The 26,172-nt window shown below is 48.9% G+C and overlaps 1 protein-coding gene across 1 annotated transcript in view; it reads left to right on the forward strand.

Moving 5' to 3' along the window:
- Positions 1 to 21,287: 21,287 nt before the first annotated feature.
- The window catches only part of TOX2 (TOX high mobility group box family member 2), a gene marked incomplete at its 5' end in the record, with an annotated part of 199,362 nt that continues 194,477 nt past the window's right edge, over positions 21,288 to 26,172 (forward strand). The window contains one exon of the mRNA XM_080683824.1: positions 21,288 to 21,309. Coding sequence (XP_080539950.1) covers positions 21,298 to 21,309 — 12 coding nt within the window. The remainder of the gene's footprint in view (positions 21,310 to 26,172) is intronic.

Consider the following 26,172-nt stretch of genomic DNA (forward strand, 5'->3'; position numbering starts at 1 on the left):
AATGCTAAGGTGGTTTGTACCCCTGCCCCCAGCTTGGATCACCTCTGGGTGGGGGGTGTGTGTGCACCTGTGAAATCCAAATACAATGAACATTCACCCTAAGAGTTGGATGAAGTGACTGTTCTATGTTTACAACTTTTCCTGCCTTCAGTGGAAATGGGAGCTTAAAAGCTACAACGAGTTCAAAGATGAAGAAATAGGGAAATTGACAGTTTTTTTACCCCCAGGGATGTGACCTAGGAAATGTATGCTTGCTAATAGACCCACCCTATATTACTTGAGGTTCCAGCAGGAAGCAGAATCCCACCCAGCTGGATTCCTAAAAAGAATAGTACAGAAGGAAGGTGGGCAAGGGTCCCAACCACAGTGTTCAGTCTCCCAAGAATTAGCAACAGTGGGAAGCCTGGCGGTGGTCAGGGGAAGGGGTTGTGCTGTTGGAAGCCTGGGGGTTGGGCATATTGGGGTCCATTGAAAACTGGGAGCATAAGGCAGAGGTGAGCCCACAGGACTGAAGCTGTGGAGGGGCCTAGGTGCTGCCTGAAATGAGACCCAAAGAAGGAAGGCCGTTTCTCTCTCTCCTCCAGCCTCCAGTCCCCAGAAGACAGCCAGCAAGGGTGTCTGGTGGTGCAATTCACAGGGGCCAACCTTCCAGGGCACAGAGCAGGGCAGGGGAACCGGGGGTGGGGGTGGGGGGCTGGGGATAAAGTAGCACAGGCACACCCTTCTGATGGAATAGATGGGGATATTGAGGCCCAGGCAGAGGGAGGACTTGCCTAAGGTCACTTAGCAATTGAAGGGCAGAGTGAAGACTTGCGACCTTATTCTCGTATTAGAGCTCGTTGCCCCAAATGGTGCTGCTTTATTTCCTTAACACGCGGCTGTATTTTCTCATTTTCAAACCTTATTATACAAAGAAATCAGAAAATGCAAAAATGTATGAAGAAGAAAATAACATGTTGGCGCCTCTTCTTCCAGATTGCCTCTCTATGCATGGACACACACACCTAATAAAGATGGGAGTGGGCTGAACAGGGCAGAGGAGTGAGGTTCCTGCGAGTCCTTGGTGGGGCCTGAGCAGCAGGGTTCCTTGGAAGAAAGGCACACCCAAAGGAGGAGGAAAATGCAAAAAAAAGAATACAACCCCAAAGTGGTCAGCCTCAGTTTCCCCAGTTGCTCCTTGGAGGAGTGGTTATGAGGGTTTAATCAGAAGCACGGGAACAGCAGCGCTCCGTGAGTTCCCGCAGGCAGTCCTCGCACCCTCTCGGCCTCAGCATTCTCATCTGCAGGGGGCTGACCCAGCTCACCTGTTTTCTGGCCCAGGAAGCGCGAGTGTTAACCATGTTCCTTCCAGGGACTCGGGGCTGGTGATGTTTGGGTCCTTAGAGTCGCCCGGGCTGATTGTAAACGTATTGGACAACAGATATGTGCAGGAGTCAACCCAGAATGGGTGGTGTCAGGCAATAACATGTGAATGTCTCCATTGCCCAGTACCGAACCCCAGCCGCCTGCTGACTGGGCGCTAATGGTCTCCTGAGAGTAGGTTCATGCTGTTTTCACCACTCAGCCCAGGACACTCTGACAGCTGCCTGACCCCCATAGACCCACTCCAAGCTTTAAGCCTCAGTCATGGGGGTGTAAGGGAGAGGGGTTGGAAGAAAGGAGGGGTGGGGTGTGGTGGAGTCTGGCTGCCTGGAGCCAGACCCCCTGGCAGGCCCCTTGTTACCAGCATGTTTCTGGGCATTTATCCAGATGGGTTCCTGGCCCTGCCCAGCTGTCTTATCAGTAGCCAAGGGTCCTTCCTAGAGCTCAGTGTCACCTTGATTTTCAGCTGCACATTTGTAACAGTTTGCTTTTCCCTTGCTGCCTCTAGGATTCTCTCTTTGTCTTTAATTTTTGGGATTTTAATTATGATGTGTCTGGGCGTGGGCCTGTTTGGGTTCTTCTTGCTTGGGGTTCTCTGTGCCTCCTGAACTTGTGTGATTTTTTCCTTCACCAAGTTAGGGAAGTTTTCTGCCATTATTTCTTCAAACACCTTCTCTATGTCTTTCTCCCTTGCTGCCTCTTCTGGCACACCTGCTATTCTAATATTGTTACGTTTCACATTGTCCCACAGCTCCCTTAAGCTGTCCTCTGTTTTTCAATTGTTTTTTCTTTTTGGTTCTCTGATTGAGTGATCTTTTCAACGCTATCTTCTAATTTACTGATTCGATCCTCAGCTTTCCCTAACCTGCTGTGTATTCCTTCAAATGTGTTCTTTATTTGTGCTATGTCATTCTTTATTTCTGACTGTTCTTTTTTCATAGTTACTATATCTTTTCTCATGCTGTTAAGCATCTTTACCATCATTATTCTGAAGTCTGTTTCAGATAAATTTCTTATCTCTGTTTCATTTATCTCTTCTTCTGGAGAATTCTCTTGTTCTTTCACTCGTGGGTTGTTTCTTTGTCTCCTCATTTTGGCTGTCTGTTTGGGTTTGTGACTATGTATTAGGTAGATCTGCTACACCTCTCAATCTCTAGTGCAGGACAGTGTCATAAGCTGTTTCTGACTAATTAGATCAGGCAAAGACTCTAATCCTCTAGAGCAGCAGTTGCCAATATTGTGGACCTCACGGACCACCAGTAGTCACTGGTTGGCGATAGGTGCTCTAGAAACCACCTCTGGCTGCAGACTGATAGGATTCCTCTTGATCTGCCCACAGGCAACTGTCCACAGGTGTGACAAGGTTTTTGCAATAGGGTGGGATAATTGTTTCTGCCTAGAGGCTAATTGTTGTTCTCAGTCTCCTAAGGGGCAAGGTGTTTTCCAATAGGGTGGGTCAGCTGTCTTCCCCCGAGGCAATGCCACCTGTAATAGCAATTGTCTGTGTGAGAAAGTTGACCTCCGCAGCTTGAGGGAATGGCTCAGCACAGAAAACCAGGGTGTCTGACTTCTGAGTTCTAACCCCAGAGCTCTCAATCCTGGCTTCTGCTCACTCAACTCCAGTCCACTCTGCTGTCCCTCTGCTGGAGCACAAGGTGGGTGGCTCCACAGGGAATTTTATGTATTGGCCCTTTAAGAGGGTGCCTGAATTTCCAGTCATCTCTCCCTGGCAGATAGCTAACACAATGCTTTTCACAGCCAGATACAATGTGGGTACTCTTCTCAGTTCTGGTGCTCTCTGCTGGGGCCCAGCTCAGGAATTAGACCCCAGAGTTCTCAGTGGCAACCCCCCACAGCTGCGATATCTCCCCGAACTTGTAAGGGCCCGGCCAGCCCTTTTGTGCCTTCGTCCCTCCTACCAGCCTCTGTGCTGTCTCCACTTTTGGTCCTCGGTTATCAGGTTCTCTCCAGCGAGTCTTCCATTGATTATTCAGTAAGTTTTTCTGTATTTTAGTTGCAATTCCAGTTTGGACCTGGAGCATGTCCGTGCAGCATCCACTTACTCCACCGCCATTTTTAGTCTTCAGCTACACATTTGTAAATTACTTGTATTTCACTGTTTATTTTTTATTTCCATAGCATTTTTAATTATGAAATATGAAGAACAGGAAAAATACATAAAGCTCATATATTCAGGTTAACACATAATTTTAGTTCCCAGATTAAGGACAACTGGGGTCCCAGGACCCTCACCATCCCTTCCCCCAGAGATAACCTCTATCCTCACTTTAATAATAATTTTGGTGCTTTTTTTATAGTTTCACCACCAGAGTAAGCCATTGCTTATTTTGGTTTGTAAAATTGTAATCTTTTTATTTAAAAAATTTTTGGTGATTTTTTTTTTCTACTTCTCATGTCTCCAGCCCCCCTCCCTACTCCCTGTTTATGGTATAAGTGAAACTGTGTTTCCTCCATCTACTGTGGAGATTCGAGTGTCTCTTTTAAAATGAGTTATTTTGCATAAATACATTTAGGGGAAAAACTAAGTAAATAATAATAATAGTTCAGGTGGCATACGAGATGGACAAAATGTTGAAGATGTTACCCAATGAAACGGAGTTTGGGGAACATTATGTTACACTGATGAAGGGAAACAGGCCTGGAGAGGCCGTTGGAGAATTAGGGAACAGAACGCAGGTACTGTGTCCCAGGGCACGGGAGGCACCTGCGCGAGTGTCCTTAGGGAAGTCCAGCAGCTGCAGCAGCGCTATGACCACCAGGGGGCAGCACGGCCCAAGCTTCTGCAGCTTCAGCAGCTTCAGCAGCTTCAGCGGGCCAAGTGGGGTGGAGGGCTGAGCGTCCCAGGGATTCGATTTTGTATGTGGGTTCACCCTAATCTAAGGATTCTCAGGTGGAGGTCCGGAATATGTTCCCTTCAAAATGACCTGGGTGCTTGTTAACAATGTATGTTGGGGGAGAGGCGTCTTCCTGGACCCACCCAATCAGCACCTTACAAGCTCCAGGTGTGGAGGTTTGGGCAGGAAGGTTGTCCCTGGGGAATTTTGAGAACTACTGTTCTAGGGAGGTGGGCACAGTACTGGATCAGAGTTTGGGTGTGGTGTGGGGTGTAGTGTGGGGTGTGTGTGTGTTAGAGAGAGAGGGGGCAGGAGCAGAAGATGATCAAACACAGAGCAGGTGGGATTGATTGATGGAAGGCTTGGGCTGACATTTTGGCCCCATCCTTTACCTGGATGGGTGGCAAGTTTTTTCATTTTTGTTTTTAGCACTTCTTAACTATCCATTCTCCCCTTCCTTCCTTCCTTCCTTCCTTCCTTCCTTCCTTCCTTCCTTCCTTCCTTCCTTCCACACCCATCCATCCATTATTCATCACCATCTACCCACATTTTATCCATCATCCACCCATCCATCCACCTTCCATCCAATATACAGCATCTAAACTCTTACTTTATGTCCTTTCCAGATTCGGGGATACATTGAAAGACAAGAAAGACACCATCCCCGCCTTCCTGGAGCTCATGCTTTCTGGGAGCCAGGCAATAGCAAATAATTGGTAAAAGTGACATTACAAATTTTAGTAGCTGCTTTGAAGGAGGAGGAGTATAGTGCACCACATGAGTGAAGAACTCATATGAGAAGATGTGGGAGGGTGCTAGGAATCCTTCCCTCAGGAAATTATGTTGGATTGAGATCTGAAGGGTGGGAAGGTGTTAACCAGGCAAGGAGTCAGGGGAAGAGTGTTTCAGGTGGAGGAATCTGCATGTGCAAAGGCCCTGAGGTGGGAACTCTTAAGAAGCCAGTCAGGCTGGAAGGCAGGGGGAAAGAAGGAGAGTGGTTGCATCAGGGCCCTCAGATTCTCAAATTTTTCATCTTCAAAACAGGGCAGTAAAGTTTGTCTTGCAAAGATGATTGAGTCTAACGATAAGTCCAAACCATCTAGTGTAATGCTCAGTACCCGGTTGGCGTCAGGAGATGTGAATGAGTGTGGGGGAGGGCGCCTGGGGGGTGGGGAGCAGCTTGGTTAAAGGGTGAGCCGTGGGGAAGCACCGGCAGGTGCAGGGACCGGGCTCTCTGCTGGCTGCGGGGACCAGCTGAGTAGCATATTTTCACCATGGTGAAAAGTACCGTTGGCACCACTCTCCTGTTGAAAACAAAGTGAAATTGAGAACATGGTGTTGTCTTTAACTAGGCCAAGATGACTAATTATTAGACTCATTTTCTGAAGTTTACCATATACAGACATGCGATTAGACGGAGAGAGGAGCGTGCGGAAACCTGATTCATTCTGAAACCCCAATAGATGGAACGTGTGCAGGGTTTCTGAGCGTAATGACTGTGAACATTCAGTTTAACTCAGCTGTCACCACAGGCGTGATACAAAATGAAATGTTTTGCATCAGCTCTGTGGAGCATCTTGGGGCGGCTCCTGGCAGCGCTGGGGGTGCGGAGGGAGGGAAGGAGGGAGGGAAGTGGATCTCTGCCAAGTTGCAAATGGTGTGAATGTGGGAGCGAGGGGTGGGGAGGGGAGGGCACACCAGACCCCGAGTCCGAGCTGTGGCTTTGACACTTAGTGACCAGGGGGGCTTGGCCCTGGGGCCTGCGTTTTCCTCCCTGGAAAAGAAGGGCCAGGTGACCCTTAAGGACCCCTTTCCCGTTTTGTTCTATAGCAAAACGGATCTCGCTATCCCCACCACTTCCTTGGCCTCAGTTGGCTTCCTTTGATCATGTCACAGTTCCCTAAGAAGCTGGTTCATTTTACTCCCCGATGGGTGCACCTTCTTTGCAGTCCAGCGACTCAACTCCCCGTTCCAGACTCCTTTGAGGACACGTGACAGTTGTTCAGGAGTCAGTGGTTTAATTTGGGGCTGTGAAGTCCACTGGGATCCAGTCTGGGGATACAGACTCCACTGGGATCCCATACTCACAAATCCCAGGGGTCCCTGAAGGCCCTTGAGCTCCTTCAGAAATCACTTCTGGGACTTGCAAGGAAACATTCATGAAGCCAGTATCAGGCCACACATGGGCCAGGGCTTTCTAAGTGCTGGTGCAGTGCTAGGCACTTGGACATATGTGATTTCACATCCTTCACGTGGCTCACGTGAGGTAGGTATCATTCCCACCTCTGAGAAGCAGGGGCTAAGTGATTTCCCCAAGTCACACAGTGCATAGGGGCAAAGGGCACATATTTACTCAAGCCCATCTGATCCAACCCCTCCTGATTTTGGAAACTGACTCCCCCATCTCCTTTAATTCTCACAACAGCAAACAGAGCCACTGGCAGAGAGCAAGACGGGGGAGGAGACCTGCGGGTAGGCCTGCTCCCTCTCTGAGCTTATCTCATGTTGCCCCTTCTTTTGCTCACCTTGCTCTAGTTTCTGTCTCCTTGCCATTCCTCTAAGTGCATTCCTACCTCAGGGCCTTTGCACTTGCTGTTCTCTGCCTGGACTATATATGCACATTCCCCCAAATATCCATGTAGCTCCCTCCCTCCCCTTTTTCAAGTTTTTGCTCAATTACCACCTTCTCAGAGAGGCTCTGCTTGGCCACTCCATCTAAAATATCAGCTTCCTTCCTTTTTTTTTTTAATATATTTTATTGATTTTTTTACAGAGAGGAAGGGAGAGGGATAGAGAGTTAGAAACATCGATGAGAGAGAAACATCGACCAGCTGCCTCCTGCACACCTCCTACTGGGGATATGCCTGCAACCAAGGTACATGCCATTGACTGGAATCGAACCTGGGACTTCTCAGTCTGCAGGCCGACGCTCCATCCACTGAGCCAAACCAGTCAGGGCTTCCTTCTTTATCCCTCTGCCCACTTACCTTTTCTTCATATTTTGTCTCCACCTGACTGAGGGTATATTTATTTACTGTCTTCCTTCACTAGACAAAAGCTCCATAAGAGCGTGGACTGTGCTCTGCTCATTGTTCCATCTTCAGGGCTAAGACCACTGCCTGGGCCATTATAGGATATCAGTAATATGGGCTGAATTGAATGATCGAATGAAGGAATAAACTGAGCTTTCATTTGATGTGTTTTTGCCCATGACGGAAGCACTTGCTGAAAGTTTCATGAGCCACACTTTCTGATTTCCATATTGAGTATATACTGAAGTTATTCACATGGTAGATTTGAGATGCACTGCAATTTGTTATTCTTTTTCAGTAGGAAGCTCTATATCATCACTTTCGGAGGTGCCTTCACTTCATCGTCACTCCCGTTATCAACTTAAGCCATTGGATTTATTTTGGGGTCCATTTCTCATAAAAGCAACATTTTATCACTTCTTGGAAGTAGTTGGGGTCATGTAAGGACTATGAGAGGATAACCAGATGCTGTTGAGATGTGCTGGGTGGTGGGCTTGGCTCATTCGCTGGCTAAGGGACTCACTGTCAATACCCTCCACACCCAGTCTGCTGGGCACATCATTTGAATTAATTCATCAATAACAGTATATCAAATAACAATCGATCTCATGTTGTAGTGTTTGAGGGTGGCTTACAACAGCAGTCACCAACCTTTCAGACCTCACGGACCACCAGTGGTCCACGGACCACCAGTTGGCGACCACTGGCTTATAAACTATTAATGGTGACTTTGTCAACGTCAAAGAGTCTGTTGGGTTTATCTACTCCAGAGGTAGGGAACCTTTTTCCTGCAAAAGGCCATTTGGGTATTTATAACATCATTTGTGGGCCATACAAAATTATCAACTTAAAAATTAGCCTGCTATATTTGGTCAAATATTTAAGTAACTCACCCTTATGCCTTGGCCGGGCCAGACCAAATGATTTCACAGGCCTCATACAGCCCACAGGTAGGACGTTCCCCACCCCTGATCTACTCGATCTCTGCTTACTTAACCTTGGCGTCTTCCAGGTTTCCTGGCGTGGTGGCATTCTGAAGTTCTCTTTGTTTACTCATGGTTCTAGAGTCCCATCCCTGAGGCTTCTGTCAAAGGCTCGGTCTCCAATTTGAAGATAGATGGAAGCAGAGATTGGAGTGATGTGGCCATAATCCAAGGAATGCCAGGAGCCGCCAGAAGGTGGAAAAGGCACGGAATAGGTTCTCCCTTAGAGCCTTTGAGGGTGCCCTCCACTGTCTTGCTGACACCTAGATATCGGCCCAGTGATACTGATTTCAGATTCTGGCCTCCAGAACTGTTGTTTTAAACCAAAAAAAAACACAAAAAACACATGATTCAACCCTGCCTTTATTATTGGACACAGCAACAGGGCAGCCTGAGCCCAACTGGGGGATTCCCGTTAACAGACTCAGATCAGCAGGAGTCAATGGACCAAGAAACAATGGGGACTGGGGGGTTTGGGGGAGGAAGGATTGAGAAATTTCCACTCTTCCTAGGATCTCTCTGGAAGCCTACCTATCGAAAGCCAGCAACCGTCCTTTGCCTCACACTTACTCCCCTTCCTTAACAATAAAACAAGCCTGCCCTAGCTGGTTTGGCTCAGTGGATAGAGCGTCGGCCCGCAGACCAAAGGGTCCCGGGTTCAGTTCTGATCAAGGGCACGTACCTTGGTTGCAGACTCCTCCCCAGCCTGGTTGGGGCTTGTGCAGGAGGCAACCAATCGATGTGTTTCTCTCACATCGATATTTCTCTCTGTCTTTCCCTCTCTCTTCCACTCTCTCTAAAAATCAATGGAAAAATATCCTCGGGTGAGGATTTAAAAAAAAAAAAAGATACCTGGATTCAGACTGTCCTAAAGATAGATTTGAGCTAGGCATTGTCTAGCAATAAACTTTTCCTTGCTCCATTTGGGGTGTGGGGGAAAGGCTCAGTCTCTCAGCAGGAGGAGAGACATGTCACTAGATGTTGGGCAGGGAGCTGGCTGTGCTTGGCCTCCAGGGTTCTTGAGAGCTAAGCCTTTAGCCATGTCGCTTTCTCCCTTGAGTTCTCTCTCACATGGTAGACAATGGGAAGTGATCACCTGAGGTCAGGATTGAAAACTCAAGATTTTTGGTACTTTTCAAACTCATGAAGTATTTCTCCTCTGGCTTCCTTGACATGTGGTCTCCTTTATTCCAACTGTGTGTATTGAAGACCTGTTTTGTGGACCATGGGCCTCCAGGGATATAGGATGAGGAAGACAGAGTTCTTGCCCTGCAAAGATGAGCAGACCAGAGGGGGTGCAGCAGGCCTGGTAGCACCTCGGAGCAAGGCGTGTGACATGCAGACCAGGGAGAGAGCAGGGGGCATGGAGTCTGTCGCCAGGGTGGGCTCAAGGGAGGACTTACTATTTTCAGAAAAAATAGTCTATATCAGTGGTCGGCAAACTGTGGCTCGCGAGCCGCAGTTTGCCAACCACTGGTCTATATCATCAATATGCAAAAAATACAGCAAGGTGCAATAGATAACAAAAAGATACCCCCACACCCCTCAAAATATCATTCAAATTATGTTTCCATGTGGAGAGGAAGGTAGGAATATTTTTGTAAAATGGGAAACTTTTGAAAAGTAAAATTCATAAAATCTAATTTTACTTGACATTAACAAGGAAAAGGAAACCAGTAAAACCAAAGGAATTTCAAACCTCAGCCTATCTATCTGAACCTCAAACAAATATTACAGGATCACCAGTGGAATTGTTTTCCTAAAAGATCCCTCCAAGTTTAACAAGAGATTAGGGAAAACATCGTGGTTGCCGTCACATGGTGTTTAAAACCCATGTTTTATTTTAAGCACAATTAACAATGTTATTCTCGGATAACATACTTACTGTAAGTTAACCGAATGATGGATTTTTTGAGAGAGCAACATAACATTGTCCATTTAACTAAAAAACACGGGCCTGTTCTGTGGGAAGTCTCTGACTACCTTTTCCACTCCTGCCCTCACCCATTTTTCACAGAGCAGGGTACAGTCAGTCCTGAGTTTTGACAAACGCCTAGTCAGGCAGTCACCCGCCATCCGTCATGATGTGGAATGGTTCCATGATTCTGCCAATTCTTTGGGCACCTTGGTGGCCAGCCCCTCCTTCCGACCCTGGACCTTGGCAGTCACTGCTGTGTTTTCTGTGCCTATAGTTTTGCCTTTTCCAGAAAAATCACAGAACTCTTAGAGAAAATAGCCTCAGAAGGGTGGCTTTTATCACTTGGCACACTGCATTTGGATTACCCATGCTCTGTCTTTCAGTAGTTTGCGCCTGGTTACTGTGAAGTCCGTTGTATGGACAGATGTACCGCGGTTGGGTTATCTGCTTACCGCTTAAAGGACAGTGGATTCCAGTTTTGAACAATTATGACTAAAGCTGCTCTAGACAATCGTATGTAGGTTCTCACCCTGCAGACACACATAGGTCTCAGTTTCTCTTTTCCTGGGTCAGTTATTTTTTTATCTTAAATTTTTTAAAATTATTATTATTATTTTTTTGTAGAAGGCTACTTTGCTGACTCCATGTGATTTACTGATTCGTGCCATTGCCAAGGCCACTGTGTACAGGTAAGAAGGGTGGAGCGTCTTGGTCTCCTCCTCGGACAGAGTCTTGACGATGTCCTCCTCCTTGGCCTGGAGCCGCTCTGCATGGCACCTGGGAGCTTCCTTGGTCTCAGACCTGCAGGCCTCAGCCTCCTCAGCCAGATGCTGCTTGCGAACCTTATAAAATCTTGATGTCATCTCTGTTGTCATCACTTCTGTTATATTTGTTCTTAACAGTTTATGCCTTTAAACTATTCATAGTCTTATGTAGTTTTATAACACAAAAAATGTAAATTTTCTGGTTTGGGGTTATGTTTTTTTCTAGGCTGGGTGATTTTTGCTTGGGGTGTTGGTTGGAGTATGTTTGCATAGTTGCCATTTGTTTCTGTGTCCTGGCATTTCTATCTATATCTATCTACTATCTATCTATCTATCTACCTATCTAGATATATATATTTCTTTTATATAGTGTGGCTTTTAGACCCACTTCTCAGTAGCTGAAACAGGTTTGTTTTCCTTGCCAAGTCATAGTTTGAGGTCTGGGTATTTTGCGTTCTGAACGTTTTTCCTTTCACCTGGGATCATGGTGGATGAGGGGAGGGTGGAAAAACTCAACCAGATCAGTGTACAGCCTTTGGAAGGAATACCTGGGGCTGTTCTCTCTCTCACTTCTGAGATTTGTTTAATCCTCACCTTGAAGATATGGTTTTATTGATTTTAGAGCGAGAGGAAGGAAGAGAGTGAAAAAAAACAAAACCCCAATCCATCAGTTGCCTCCTATACAGGCCCCGACTGGGGATCAAACCCACACCCTTTTGATGCATAGGGTGATGCTCCAGCCAGCTGAGCCACACTTGTGAGATTTTGCTAATAGTTGTGCTGGGGGCACACCCCTTAAGGAGAAGGATACCTTTTCTTTAGAATGTGGGCTGGACAATACTCACTGTCCTCAGCTTTGTTGGGGAGGAAGGCAACAGGACAAGTCACACCCAACCTTCTGAAACAGATAAATGAAGGTGGTGGAGTGAGGTCTGAGGGGCAGCCGATGGCCGAGTCAGGCTGGTGTGCTGGAGGGGACAGGATAAGGTCCCCAAAGCCTGGAGCATCCCCGGTCTCCTTAAGGCCACATGAGAGTGAGCAGGTGGGACTGGAGTGGGGTGGACAAGAGACCCCGAGGCTGTTTCGGATTGTGTCCCACGATCAGAATCCTGCGGCGAGAATCTGGAAGGCTCTGACCGGGTGGCTGGAGAGTCCAACTCCATAATAAGGTGGACTCACCAGGGACCATTTATTGATGTTTCCAGGGAGAAATGAGAAGGAATGCATCAGTTGAAGAAGATGATGTTCATTTATTACACCCACGATGTCTTTCAAGGCTTTGAAAAACACTCTCTTTTGTCTAATTAGTCATTGTGACCATGTCTCCATAGAAACCATTCTGTTTGTACTCTCGATAGACACGTGTGCATCCATTAAAGGGACACAGTTGCCAATTGTGAGCTGTGGGTCCAGGGTGGAGTGGCTTTTTACACCCCAGCCATCGAGGCTTCTGCAAAAAGTGTCAGAAAACTAGCAGCTGCCGTCCCTGTCCATGAAGAGAGACGCTGCTGTCAGGCCTGGATTCAGAGGAGGGTAAAACCCAGGGAAGCAGTTTTCATCCCGCTCCTGGTGGCGGCCTGGAGGGACAGATCACTTCCTTTTTGGGAAGCTGTGTCAAAGATTTTTTTTTAAACCCATTAATTAGTGAAGGAACCAGTAAGGTGTTCAAAAGTGGCTCAGAAGAGAATCAAGAGAGCAGACTAGGCCAGCAGGCAGGTGGCAACGAGCTGGGGGATAGATGTAAAACTGACTTCTTCCAAGGGAGGTAATGGGACAGGAGGTTTAGTTTTTCATTTAAATAATATGGAAGCGCCCCGTGGAGGTGAGTGAGTGCCCTGATGGAGGGATGGGCAGGCTGGGCCGGGGGACTCGCGTGGGCCCACGTCACCCAGGCCTGGGCCCTCCAGGAGGCTGCACACAGAGGCGCAGGAGGCTGGTGGTTCCCGTCTGCTTATGTTAGAGTCCCCCGCGCCCAGCGCAGGCCCAGAATAAGGTAAGTGAACTGCCAACCTAGGGGCCTGAAGGGAAGGCAGGGGACTTCCCATGAATGGAGTTGGAGCCGAGCCGTTCACGCCCAGGGTTACAGGACACCAGCGCTGGCACAGGCAACACGCCAGTGCTCACATCTGCCTCAGACTGAGAGCCGCAAGGGGCTTTGGTTCTCCAGGCTCTTTTGTCTGAAGGGTTTCAGGACTACAGGGACCTGAGCTAGCTTGTCAGTGCTGACCATCGGCACCAGCTATGGAAATCCGACAGGAATGAAGCCCTCAGGCCCTGACCGGTGTTGCTCAGTTGGTTGAGCTTCATCCCATACACCGAGAGGTCATGATTTTGATTCCCTGTCAAAGCACATACCCAGGTTGTAGGTTTGATCCTTGGTCATAGGTGTGTGCAGGAGCAATCTACCAATGTTTCTCTCCCTCTTTCTCTAAAATCAATAAGAGCATTTTAATCCTCAGGTGAGGACCATATATATATATATATATATATAAAGAGCCCTGGCCTGTATCGCTCAGTTGGTTGGGCGCCCTCCCATGCACCAAAAGCTTGCTGGTTCCATTCCCGCTCAGGGCACATGCCCGGTTTGATCCCCATTTAGGGGGTGTGCAGGAGGCAGCCAATTGATGTTATGCTTTCACATCAATGTTGCTCTCTTCTCCCTTCCTCTCTCTAAAAATCAATAAACTATTCTTAGAAAGAAAGAAAGAATGAAGTCCTCAGACCCCAAATCACAAAACTTATTGAAGCCGTCCAAGAGGGAAACATTTTATGAATGGCTTATCTGGAAACTTCACCTATCTGGACCCGGGAACAAACAGGAATGCAGCTAAGCCAGATAGCACTGTCTGTGACGGATGGGTTGGCAAGTCCTTGTTCATAGCCACTGGCTCTTGTTTTGCTCACAGTTCTGATACCCCCAGTGTTTTGGTCTCCTGGGCACAGCGGATGAGCACAGGCACAGTGACAGGGGCAGCAGGGAGCAGCTGAGAGCCTGACAGTGCAGTCAGGAGCCGGATGAATATACAAGCAGCTACCAGGCACTGAGGCAGCGTGTGCTGGGGCCGTGTCATGTGCTGGAGAGCCAAAAAGCTCTCCACTCACCTCCGCTGAAACCCACCTATGGATTGTGCTTAGCGAGAGCCTTGAGTCATCCAGGAAAGAGGTTCCTGACAACGGCAGGAGTTTGGGGTCCGTAAAGTGCTGGGTACAAGTCTCCACTGTTGTGGGGCTCCAGGCAGATCACGTACAGCGATGCCTTCATCTTAGAGAATCGGGGGCTGAATGACCTCACAGGTGCATAGTAAATACTCACTGAAAATGAGCTGCGTTAGCAGAGCGGTGAATGATGGTGTTTGCATGGGGAGATCTGAAAAAACATAATGAGGGTAAGAAGTCAGGCATGCAAGGAGCCGGAAGCACGGGGACAGGCAGAACCCATCTGTGACAGCAGAGGTCAGGATAGGGTTAGGGGAGGGAGCGGCTCAAGGGGGACTTGCCCTTTCCCGTGTAAAGTACAGCAGATACAGAAATCTACATAAAGCCAGCATGGAGCACTGAGGGGATGATGGTAACACCCCCCCCAACGCCCCCCCCCAAGCTGTTCTGCTCACAGGCTCCTCCTTCCCTCCAGGTGTTTTGTTTCTGGATCTGGGTGTTGGTTGCCTGGAGCAATGGTCGGCAAACTCATTAGTCAACAGAGCCGCAGTTTGCCAACCATTGGCCTGGAGGTTTTCATTTTATGGAAAGTCAGTGAGCTGGGCACTTAAGATAAGTGTGCTTTCTAAATGCACATGACGCTTCAACAAAAACGTGAAAATGTCAGCTATTATTATTGTTGTTATTACTGTTACTATTGTAATGTCTTTTGTTGTTGTTGTTAATCCCTACCTGAGGATGTTTTTCCATTGATTTTTAGAGAGAGTGGAATGGAGGGAGAATGACACAGAGAGAAATATCTATCAATGTGCCCCAACCAGGGCTGGGGATCGAGCCTGCAACCGAGATATGTGCCCTTGACCGGAATTGAACCGGGGACCCTTCAGGCCACAGGCAGATGCTCTATCCACTGAGCCAAACCAGCTAGGGCTCTATTGTACTGTCTTTAAGCCTCAACCTCTTTGCCTGAATAATGGGGATGCTAATCCCTTTCTTTGCAGAGTTGTTATGAGAGATGGTGTTCACAGCACAGTCACTCATTGGTCCATGCAACATCTCTTTCCTGAGGACCTGCAGGCCTGGGCGCTGTTCTAAGTGCTGGTGAGAAAGCAGTGAGTCAACCCGACAGAAACCACGGCCTTGCGCTAGTGACGGGAGAGAGGCAGGCTAGGCGCTCACAGGGACCGATTCCACTCCGACGGTGGCCTCTGGGCTAGGGAACAACATCCTGGGCCACATCTCCACCCCAGACAGTGAAGATTTTTGTTTGGTTTGATTTTATTTGGCTCATTAAATAATTAGCTTCACCTGTTATGAGATCTTGGTTAGAACAAAGTCAGACCAGTGAAGGCATATGTATGGGAGGCACACTAAGAATTTCTGCCTTGGGTGGGGGTTGTGTGTAAGAGATCAACCAAAGGACCTGTATGCATGCATATTAGCATAACCAATGGACACGGACGGGGGGGCGGTGGGGGCTTGTCCTGGGTGGTGGGAGTGGCTGGGGAGGGGTTGATGGGGGAAAAGGAGGCATATGTAATACTTTAAACAAAGAATTTCTGCCTTTTCCAGACCTTTGGGTGCAGTTAAATTGTGAACTAGAGCAATTATCCTTCAGGAGCTGCAGTGTGGGGGGCCCCCGAGGAATGGATGTCCCAGCAAAGAAATGCCTTTTCCCTCCTGCTTTGAGGAACTTAGGTTTCTAGGCCCTGAGTCCTGCAGGCAGGAAAGTGTTAAGAAAGAAATGTGCATTTCCACTGAACAAGAAAATCAACTTAGAAAAGAAATGTGTATTGGAAAATATCTATTTGCCTGCAAAATAATGTAAAAATAATGAGCTCCTATTCCCCTTTGATGTGCAGCGCGCACGCTTTTAAGGAAAGATTCTGCATTTCTGAGATACTGGGCCTGGTGTGTAATGAAGTGGTTGTTATGGCAACAACTTTCAAAAGCAAGTATTTTCACAGCCAGCATGAGAGAGGAAAACATGAAAACAGAGACAGGGAGATGAGCTCAACAGAAGGCATCAGATGCGGAGAGAGAGCATCCGCTCTGTGTCTGAGGGGGAGGGAAATGTGCCCCCTGCACCACCCCAGCCCGGCTTTGCACACCCATAGGGGAAACCAGGCCCTGTCCTGGAAGGGGTCCCTGTGAGGAATGGGGTGGGCACAGAGGAGGTCAGGGCTGAGACTGTGTCTTTCATTGGAGATGTGGTTTGAGCCTGGGGTTCCATCACCAGTCCCTCTCTAGGGTCCCCTCTTCCAGGTTGGCCTCCCAGATGAACCCTCAGCCCTTCTCATCATTCTATCCGCTCCTTTCTGTGCACCCTGCTCAAGAAGGGCATGAGAGGCCCACTATTCATTCTAGAGTCCAGACTTCCCACTGGCCTTCAGGGCCTTCCATTCTACTTCCTCATATGCCTGGGGTGGGGGTCCTGCCAAGCTGGTGCCCAGTGTGTGCAGACATGGCACCTAGAGCTGGCGTTCATCATCTGTAATCTTCACAACTCCAAGTGCCTGGAACAGTGCCTGGCACAGAGTGAATGGATGGTACTTCTCTGGGGCTACTGCTATCATCCCCATTCTGCAGATGAGGAAACTGAGGCTTAGAGACACTTAGTGACTGGCCCAAGCCTGGAAGACAGTGAGCAGTGGGGCTGGGCAGCTCATACCTCTGCACGGCGCTGCCTCTCCCTCTCAGCACCCCTCTTCCCAGCCTCTCTGACTCTGTTCAGGCTGTGCCTCTGCCTGGTACACCCTCTCCTATGTCTTGTAAGGCCTGGCTCAAAGGCCTCCTTGACCATGATGTCGTGAAAATGCCACTTTTAAACTAGACCCCGGGATGTGTCAGGGCCTAAGGACGGGGTCTCACACTGCCTGCAGGCGAGTCGGGCAGGGGCCACCAGGAACAGAGCTGCTTCTGGGACCGGTGTCTGTCTCGGTCACCACTCTCCTTCCCACACTGTGCCAGGCCCAGGGAAGGCACTGCCACCCTCGGTTGACACTTGGAACCCAGACAGTCCTGGAAAACGCTGTTGGGCTGGTCGCTTGGTTTCTGAGGTCCTCTGGGCTGCCCCAGCCAAACTTCCTTGCAATTGGGAAACCTGCTCACATCCAGCCCAAGTTCACATGTGACAGTGATCGTGTGTGGCACATGAGTGGGTAAACACGTGTGTGCGAGGCCTCGTTGGAGGGGGCTTGCTCTAGAAGGGAGTCTGGGCTGCATACATGGGTGCTTGTGTGCCCAGGGTGAGGGAGATGAGTGTGCGCATGGCTCTGAGGGGATCTGCCCTCTAGAGAGGCTTGTGTCTAAACATGTGTGTGTATGTTTCAGGAGGAAACACTGTATGTGTGTGTGTATGTGTATATGTGAGAGATGAGCGTGTGAGGGAGTGTGCTGCAAGGAGAGAGTGTATAAATGTGTGTGTGAGGGGTGTGCCTGGGACCCTGTGGGTGGATGCGCGGGGGGACGGGTGAATGCATTCAGGGGCTGCTGCATTTCCAGGTGCAGGTGGAGGGAGCCCACTGAAGATGGGCTGCGTTTTCAAGCTGAGGCTGTGTGAGAGCTACCCTGGCTAATCTGCCATCACAGAGTGAAGACGCAGCCTCAGGCTGTCCTCTGGATCACAGAATGGGAGAGCTAGAGCTGGAGGCGGTCGCCTAGTTACGTCTGATGAAAACAGAGCGGGGAAGCCACCTCCCAAGGTCACACAGCAAATTCAGGATAAAGCTGGAAGGTGGACTTGTATCCGGGTCTGGGGCTCCCTCATTCCTCCAATTCTCTGCCAGGTCCCCGAGGCGGAGAGAGAGGGTTAACCACAGAGTAATTAATATCAGACACCAGAGTATTATAACATGTCATTCCCACTTTAATTAGGGGAACGCTTTTTTTTTTTTTTTTTTAAATAGAAGTCTTTGTTGTGTCAATTAGTTGATTGACTATCATTGGTTTCTGGGTTAGAGAAACTTGATCTGTGGTGAATGAATTTGTTTATCAGGGAAAAGGAGCCAGGGGATGGAAAACGAAATGCAATTACGTGTCAGGCGGCTGAGTGACAGACTGCATTTGATAGGACTTTTAGCTTAATTGTTTGTATTTCATTAAGAGATTTATTTATCAAGAGAATTCTTCATTGTACAATCTCGGGCAGTGTCTGAGCAGCCACTGGCTATTTTTCTGCATTGATTGAGGTGCTGCAGGGTGGACCTGAAGAATTTCCTGGGACCTTAGAGATGTCCTTGTTTTACTAAGACCCTCCCCTATCCTGGGGCTGACAGTCCCCTCATCCCTCCCGTCCCAAACTTATATCCAAAGTTTAGCAAGTGTCTGCATTTCTCTGGGGAGAAAAGTCTGTTTTTCTCTAGGTTTCCAAAGGCATTTTAGTCCCAAAGAAAGTAACACTCAATGGACTGACACCTTCCTGTTCTTTGCTGTTGTTTCCTGCGCAGAAATGGGTTTTGTTTCACGCACGTTTGTGAACGAGGATGAAGGCAATGCGGGGAACTCATGTTTACTCTGCGCTTACCAAATCGACTTAAAAATAGGGGTCCTTGAGAATGAAGTCATCATCCCTACGAGCTTTAATGTCAGGACAGAAGTGATCACTAGCCGTTTTGCCGGGAATGTCCTATCCGCTCACACTGACTGCATTCTAAGTCAGCTGGGTCTTGGTGTCCTGGATGTAAACACATCGTAGGCAATGTGACTTATTAGAGCTGCCTGATCCTAATGAGACGTGCCAATGCATAACCTGTCATAGTTGTAGGAGGTGACCACCTTGCTTTATAAACGAGAAAAGCGAGGCTCAGAGAAGGTGAGGTTTTTCCAGGGACACACAGCCAGCGGGCTGCAGAACCAGGGGAGCACCTGCTAAGACTGGCTCTCTGTGGGGTCTCTGGAGTTGCTGGGCTGAGGGCCTGCAGGGGGGGATCCACCCCTTTTTCTCCCTTCCCTTTTTTTTTTTTTTTACTTTATTATTTAACAATTTTTTATTTTTTGTTTTTTATATTTTTCTCTCACCTTCGACTTTTTATTTTTAAAGTTGAGGTATAATTGAAATGTAACCTTATATTAGAGCCCTTCTTTTTCTTTTGCTCTATCAGGGCAGGAAAGCAGAGTGGTTAGGACTGCCATCAGCACCTGTGTTTAAATCCTGGGCCCACTGCTCACTGTGTGACTTTGGGCAAGTGCCTCAATCCCGCTGGTGGACTGAGGATCATGAGATTATCTGTCTCGCTGGGTTGTTGGGAAGATTCCATGGGGTGTTCCATGCAATGTCCTGACTGTACCCGGTACATAGTAAATGCTTCATAAATATCAGCTGTAATTATCATTGTGCCTTCCAAGTAAGATTTCATTTGAAAAAAGAACGATTTCTAATTCTTAAAAATAATTGAGGACCATTGTTCTCACACCCCACTCCTCAGTCTTAAGAAGAAATAATTTACTCCAGAAAATGGGCAGATTCAGTCCTGGTCCATGGTGGATGCTGGTGACCCAGGGGTCCCGCCTCCTCGGCATTGCTCTTTCTGGCACTCCCTGGTACCCGAGAGTTTTTATTTTCTTCTCTACGGTAAACATTTATTCATGGTTTTCTTTCCCTCCTCCTCCCCCTTTCCCCTCCTCCCTCATTTATTTCTCTCTATCTTTTCTTCCCTCCCCCCTCCTTCTCTTCCTTCCATCTGGTGCAGGAGCTGGTTTTCTATAGACTCATAAATGCCAATTCGGGTCTCTTTCCAACTCTGCACTCACTGATGTCGCACTGGAGGCTTGAAATCAGCATTGGTGGGAGCATGCACTACAGCTGAGGCCAGTACAAGGAAAAGGTTTGTTTGTTTGCTCGTTTTTTTTTTTTTTTTTTTAAGATTTTTAAAAATGGATTTTGAGATGGAGAGAGAGAGAGAGAGAGAGAGAGAGAGAGAGAGAGAGAGAGAGAGAGAGATGGATTTGTTGTTCCACTTATTTATGCATTCATTGGTTGATGGTCCTGAGCAGGGATCAAACCCATAATTTTATCAGGACAGTGCTCCAACCGACTGAGCTACCTGGCCAGGGCTGTTTTATCTATTTTTCTTTTTAAGCTATTTTCCAGATATCATTACATCCAATGATCCCTTTTTAAAAGTTTTTTAAAAATTGATTTCAGAGAGAAAGGGAGAGGGAGAAAGAGAGCAACAGAAACATCAGTTGATCAGCTGCCTCCTGCACACTTCCTACTGGGGATTGAGCCCACAACCAAGACATGTGCCCTGACTGGGAATCAAACTGTGATGCCCAACCACTGAGCCACACTAGTAGGCACCACCCATCCCTTCTTCATTTATCCATCTCTTTGTGTGTCCAGACATTTGTCCACCAAACCATCACCCAGCGATCCATCCATCCATCCATCCATCCAACATTTATTAGACACTTCTTGTGGGCCAGGCCCTGTACAAGATCCCCTGGGGGAGGGCACGATTGGCCGGAGCCTGCTCCCTGCCCTTGAGGAATTGACAGTTTAGTGGAACAGACACCTTACATCTGTCTCCGATTCAAGGATTGTCCTGGGCATCATCTCATTTGATGATCATGGTCAGTATTGTTATCTCAGTGTAACAATTGAGGAGATTAAGGCTCAGAGGGGTTAAGTGAATTACTTGAGGTCATGCAGCTGGCTGTACCTTCATTTGTTTTTTCTATGACAAGGCATGATATTCGGCTTACTGAGGTGCTCAAACCGAGCCAGACAAGGTGAAAACAGATTTTCAAACCTGTCCTTCAGCAATAAGCCTTCTTTAAAAAAAAATAAAAATGAAAGAAAAGGAAAGAATAGAAAAAGTTATTTTTCCATCTTGCTTAGATGGGGACAGTTTTGAATTTATTTTTTCAGATTGAACAATCGTTCCTCAAATGGATAGTGATAGGTGATCTAAAAAATAATCTTTAAAAACGTCCCCGCGTTGGGCATTTCCTCCGGGTGACATAACTCACTGTGACAGAATGCATTTAAATTCACAGAGAAGAAATTGAAAGGAGTGCGGACTGGAAGGTGTTCGTGTGGACTGCCAGCTTCTTAACCCTCTCCTTTCCCGTCCTCACCCCTTCGTCCATCGCCCATGGGCCTGGGGGCACTCCCGCTCTCCCCTCACTACCGCCGGCCACGTCTCCATGGCACCAAGCACTGAAAGCATTGTGTGGATCAGCCAGCTGATAGGCCAGGAGAAGAGGCTGTGGGTTTCCTGATGGATGAAGAAAGAGGTGCTTGAACCTTTTGGAAGATGAGTCTCTCTCTCTCTCTCTCTCTCTCTCTCTCTCTCTCTCTCTCTCTCTCTTTCTCTCTCTCTCTCTCTTTCTCTCTCTCTCTCTCGATGCTTACCGGTCCCCAATTGCATTTCTATCCCTCCCACGGCTAATGCAATAGCAAGAAGAGGGCTTTGCCTTGGGAAGGGCACGGTGAGATCTGGTGGGCTCAGGGACAAGGCTCTGCTGTCCAGCTCAGTGTGCCGTGCTCATGGAGTCTGTGCCACGAGTCCTGCTTGCTGTGGTGGCTGACCTTCCTCCAAGGGGCAGAGCGCCATGCTAGGGGTACTGGCGAGAGTTTTGAGGGACAGCCTGGTACTCAAGGCACTAGAACTTCTTTTGTGCGAGATTTGACTCCCCGAGAGGCACGTTCGTTATCTGTAAGCTACTTTCTCTCTTCCTGTACCCTGCCTGCCCTTGCGGCTCTGGGGAAAGAAGGGCTCTGGTGTAAGGAAGTGTTTAGGTTAAATTTCCCAGAATCAGCCTGAGATGGGAAATCTTGTGAGTGTTTTGTGGCAGAGAAGTGAGCAACAGCAGGGTAGAGGAAGGGTTAGGGTTAGGGCTAGGAAGAGCTGAGATGCTGCAGGCCCTGGTCGGCCACGGGAAGGATTTTGGACGTTGTCCTGAGCACCCAGCTTCCTTGAAAAGGATGGCTATGGTCCCTGGTAAGAGCATGAGCTCAAGAGCCACGTGGCCTGCGTTTCAATCCTGGCCCGGCCGCTGATGTGCTGGGAGGCCTCAGGCAGGTTGTTGAACCTTCAGCATCCACATTTTCTCATCTGCAAAAGGAGAACACGAGGGTGCCTATTTCATATCTTAGGGTGTTCTTAGGATTAAATGAGTCGATATATGTAAAGGGCTTATACCAGTGAATAGCACATAAGAATTTGCAATTATTGTTGAAGGGTTTTAATCAGGAGAGTAATGTGATAAGGTTTGTGCTTCTAGAAAGCACTCTCGCTACTGCATGAAGGGAAACGAGGCTGCAGAAGGAAGAGTGAACGCAGAGAGCTCAAAGCTCAGTTAAAGATTACGCGGACGCAGGAGTAAGACGATGGTGGTCTAGGCCAGGGAACAAGCCGTGGAGCTAGAAAGAGGGTGAATAGGACTTGGTGATTTGTGGGATGTGATTTGTGGGATGTAGGTGGGAGGGAGGGAGAAGAAGAGTCAGGATGACAGCCAGGTTTCCAGTGTGGGTCTCTTGGTGGAGGGGAGTGCTAGGTTTTCAGTGGAAGCTGATGAGTTAAATTTTGGACATGTTGAATCTGAGTTGTCTGGAAGACCTTACAATAGAGATATTGAACAGGGAGATGAGATGCGGGGGCTGCAGATAAATGTCTGGGAGCCTCTAGCTTATCGATGGCAATTAAAACCATGGGCAGACGCCTGGCCGGGTATCTCAGTTGGTTAGAGCATTGTTCCGATACACCCAGGGTGCAAGTTTGATCCTCAGTCAAGGCAGAGTTGTAGAATACAAGAATCAACCAATGAATGTATAAATAAGTGGAACAACAAATTGATGTCTCTCTCTCAAATCAATTAAAAAAAAAACATGGGCAGAGATGAAACTACTTAGAAACAGTATTAGAGTTCAAAGTGTTTGGAGTCATGTGAGCTTGGGTTCAAACCTCCACCACATGCCAGCTGTATGGTTTTGGGAGGTTTATTTAGCTTCATTGAGGCTCAGTTTCTGTTCTTAAAAATGAGGATAATTATACCTACACCAAAGGGCTGTTGTGGGATATAATGAGGGAATATGCGCCCTTGGAGTGGTGCGATGCAGCAACCTTGCCTGAGCAGTTAGGCAGGAAGGACCACACCCTTAGAGAATCGTAGCAATGCCTCTAAGGCAGTGGTTCTCAAGCTTTCTAATGCCGCTACCCTTTCATACAGTTCCTCATGTTGTGGTGACCCCCAACCATAAAATTATTTTCGTTGCTACTTCATAACTGTAATTTTGCTACTGTTATGAATCGTAATGTAAATATCTGTGTTTTCCGATGGTCCCACAGGATGAGAACCGCTAGCAGGGTCGCCTAAGATCATCGGAAAACACAGATATTTACATTACGATTCCTAACAGTAGCAAAATTACAGTTATGAAGTAGCAATGAAGATAATTTTATGGTCGGGGGTCACCACAACACGAGGAACTGTATGAAAGGGCCGCGGCATTAGGAAGCTCGAGAACCACTGATCTAAGGGAAGAGACATGGCAAACTGACTCTGGTGCCTGACACCCAAGTGTGATCATAACAGGAAAATAATATTTGCTTAATGTGTTGAAGCACTATTCTAAGCCTTCTATATATATTATTTCAGTTAATGCTCCTCACAACCCTGTCAGGTGATACTAATATTACTGTATCCCCATTTTACAGATGGGGAAACTGAGACCCCGTGAGGTTGGGTCATTTGTCAAGAACACAGATCAAAAGTGGTAGAGTCAGGATTGAGCCCAGGTCGTTTAACTCCCAGCCTCTAGTTAGCTCTTGAACATGCTCCAACACTGGTGCATCCTGACTTCTTCATATCGAGGCTGGGAACTCTATCAGCCTCAGGGGAACCCAAGCCCTTGCCAGGATCCGAAACATAGCACTGAGGAAAGAGACTTAGGAGTAGGCAAATGTGGGTCAAAGCCACCCTCCACCATTTACCAATGTGACGTTGGCCCCATCCCATAATCTGTCTGAGTCTCCATGACCTGCTCCAATGGGCCTCTGATAGGGAACAGGCATTGCACTGGATGCCAAGCACAGCTAGGACTTAGACCACATGACCTCACTCGGTCCTCACACAGGTCTTCCTGGGGCCCTCAGTGCATGGGACCTTGGCTGGATGACGTCCAGATAACATGTCTGTGGAAGGGCTTTCACAGTGGCGACATGCTGTGCACAGGTGTTTGTTGTCAAGAGCAGAGATTGCTAAAGCTCGTGAGCCCGGCTGCGCGAGGCGGCCCTCTGCCAGGGGCTCCACCGGCGCATCTCCTTCACTCCTGCGAGGTCACCACGCTGGAGGTGGTGGAGCTGGAGTTTCAGAGCCCAGGCTCTTGCCTTCAAGTGACGGTCCCGGTGGCTTCTCCAGACGGCCCTTCTCCGTGGGTCCCTGCCCACAGCCTACCTTTGGCTGGAGCAGGGAGGGGGGAGGCAGAGAGACTCAAGGGAAAGAAGCAGCTCAATACCATGCAGCTTGGAGCGTCTGTGTGATTGGGTCACAGTGTCTCCCCAGGGTGGTCCTGCTGTTCTCCCTGGTCCAGAAAATTGGGAACACGATGGGTGTGGAGAGGCCAAACCTACCTCCTATCGAAACAAGAACTTGGGCACAGGGAGGGGGCCCTGGAGGCTGAGCGTTCTCCTTTGCTCTTGCCAAGGGCTCCTTTCCGATCTCATCTTCGCTTCGGGCCCTTGAGAGGGAAGAATGAAGTTACAAAGAGCCTTGCTTCCAAGGCCTGTCGCTAAGGCACCTCTTGGTTTGCTGGCTTCTTCTGCTGGGATTTTACCAGTGGCCTCGGCAGCCTTTGGGGACTTATAGCTGAGCTCTGAGAGAGGCCCCTGGCTCCCACGTGGCCCCGAAACACTCAGGTTGACCCTCTCACACACTGTGCAGGTGGGCAGGCGGAGATCCAGGTGTGAGAGGATTTAGATAAAGAGGAGGGCAGACTGGCCTCTTGGGGAGTGGGGACAGGCACATCCAGCAGGGTCATTGGCCACACACAGGGTGATTTCTCTTAAACCGGAGAGATGTTTGAATGGTGGGGAGTAAAGCGATCAATCAAGGTGCACTACCCAGGGATGAGAACTGACCTTCAGTCCTCACTTGGGCGCTAGAGGCATGGGAGCTGTGGGGGTGAGGAGCTCCGTGGGGAGAGGAGCACTGTGGGGAGAAGAGCTCCGTGGGGTGAGGAGCTCCGTGGGGTGAGGAGCTCCGTGGGGAGAGGAGCACTGTGGGGTGAGGAGCTCCGTGGGGAGAGGAGCTCCGTGGGGAGAGGAGCACTGTGGGGAGAGGAGCTCCGTGGGGTGAGGAGCTCCGTGGGGAGAGGAGCTCCGTGGGGAGAGGAGCTCCGTGGGGTGAGGAGCACTGTGGGGTGAGGAGCACTGTGGGGTGAGGAGCTCTGTGGGGTGAGGAGCACTGTGGGGTGAGGAGCTCTGTGGGGAGAGGAGCTCCGTGGGGTGAGGAGCACTGTGGGGTGAGGAGCACTGTGGGGTGAGGAGCTCCGTGGGGTGAGGAGCTCCGTGGGGAGAGGAGCTCCGTGGGGTGAGAAACACTGTGGGAAGAGGAGCTCTGTGGGGAGAGGAGCACTGTGGGGAGAGGAGCTCCGTGGGGTGAGGAGCTCCGTGGGGTGAGGAGCTCCGTGGGGAGAGGAGCACTGTGGGGAGAGGAGCTCTGTGGGGAGAGGAGCACTGTGGGGAGAGGAGCTCTGTGGGGAGAGGAGCACTGTGGGGTGAGGAGCACTGTGGGGTGAGGAGCTCTGTGGGGAGAGGAGCTCTGTGGGGTGAGGAGCTCTGTGGGGAGAGGAGCACTGTGGGGAGAGGAGCTCTGTGGGGAGAGGAGCACTGTGGGGAGAGGAGCTCTGTGGGGAGAGGAGCACTGTGGGGTGAGGAGCACTGTGGGGTGAGGAGCTCTGTGGGGTGAGGAGCACTGTGGGGTGAGGAGCACTGTTTGTGAGGAGCACTGTGGGGTGAGGAGCTCTGTGGGGAGAGGAACACTGTGGGGAGAGGAGCTCTGTGGGGAGAGGAGCACTGTGGGGAGAGGAGCTCTGTGGGGAGAGGAGCACTGTGGGGTGAGGAGCACTGTGGGGTGAGGAGCTCTGTGGGGAGAGGA

This window comes from Plecotus auritus (assembly GCF_963455305.1).
Source record: "Plecotus auritus genome assembly, chromosome: 8".
NCBI classification, from domain to species: domain Eukaryota; kingdom Metazoa; phylum Chordata; class Mammalia; order Chiroptera; family Vespertilionidae; genus Plecotus; species Plecotus auritus.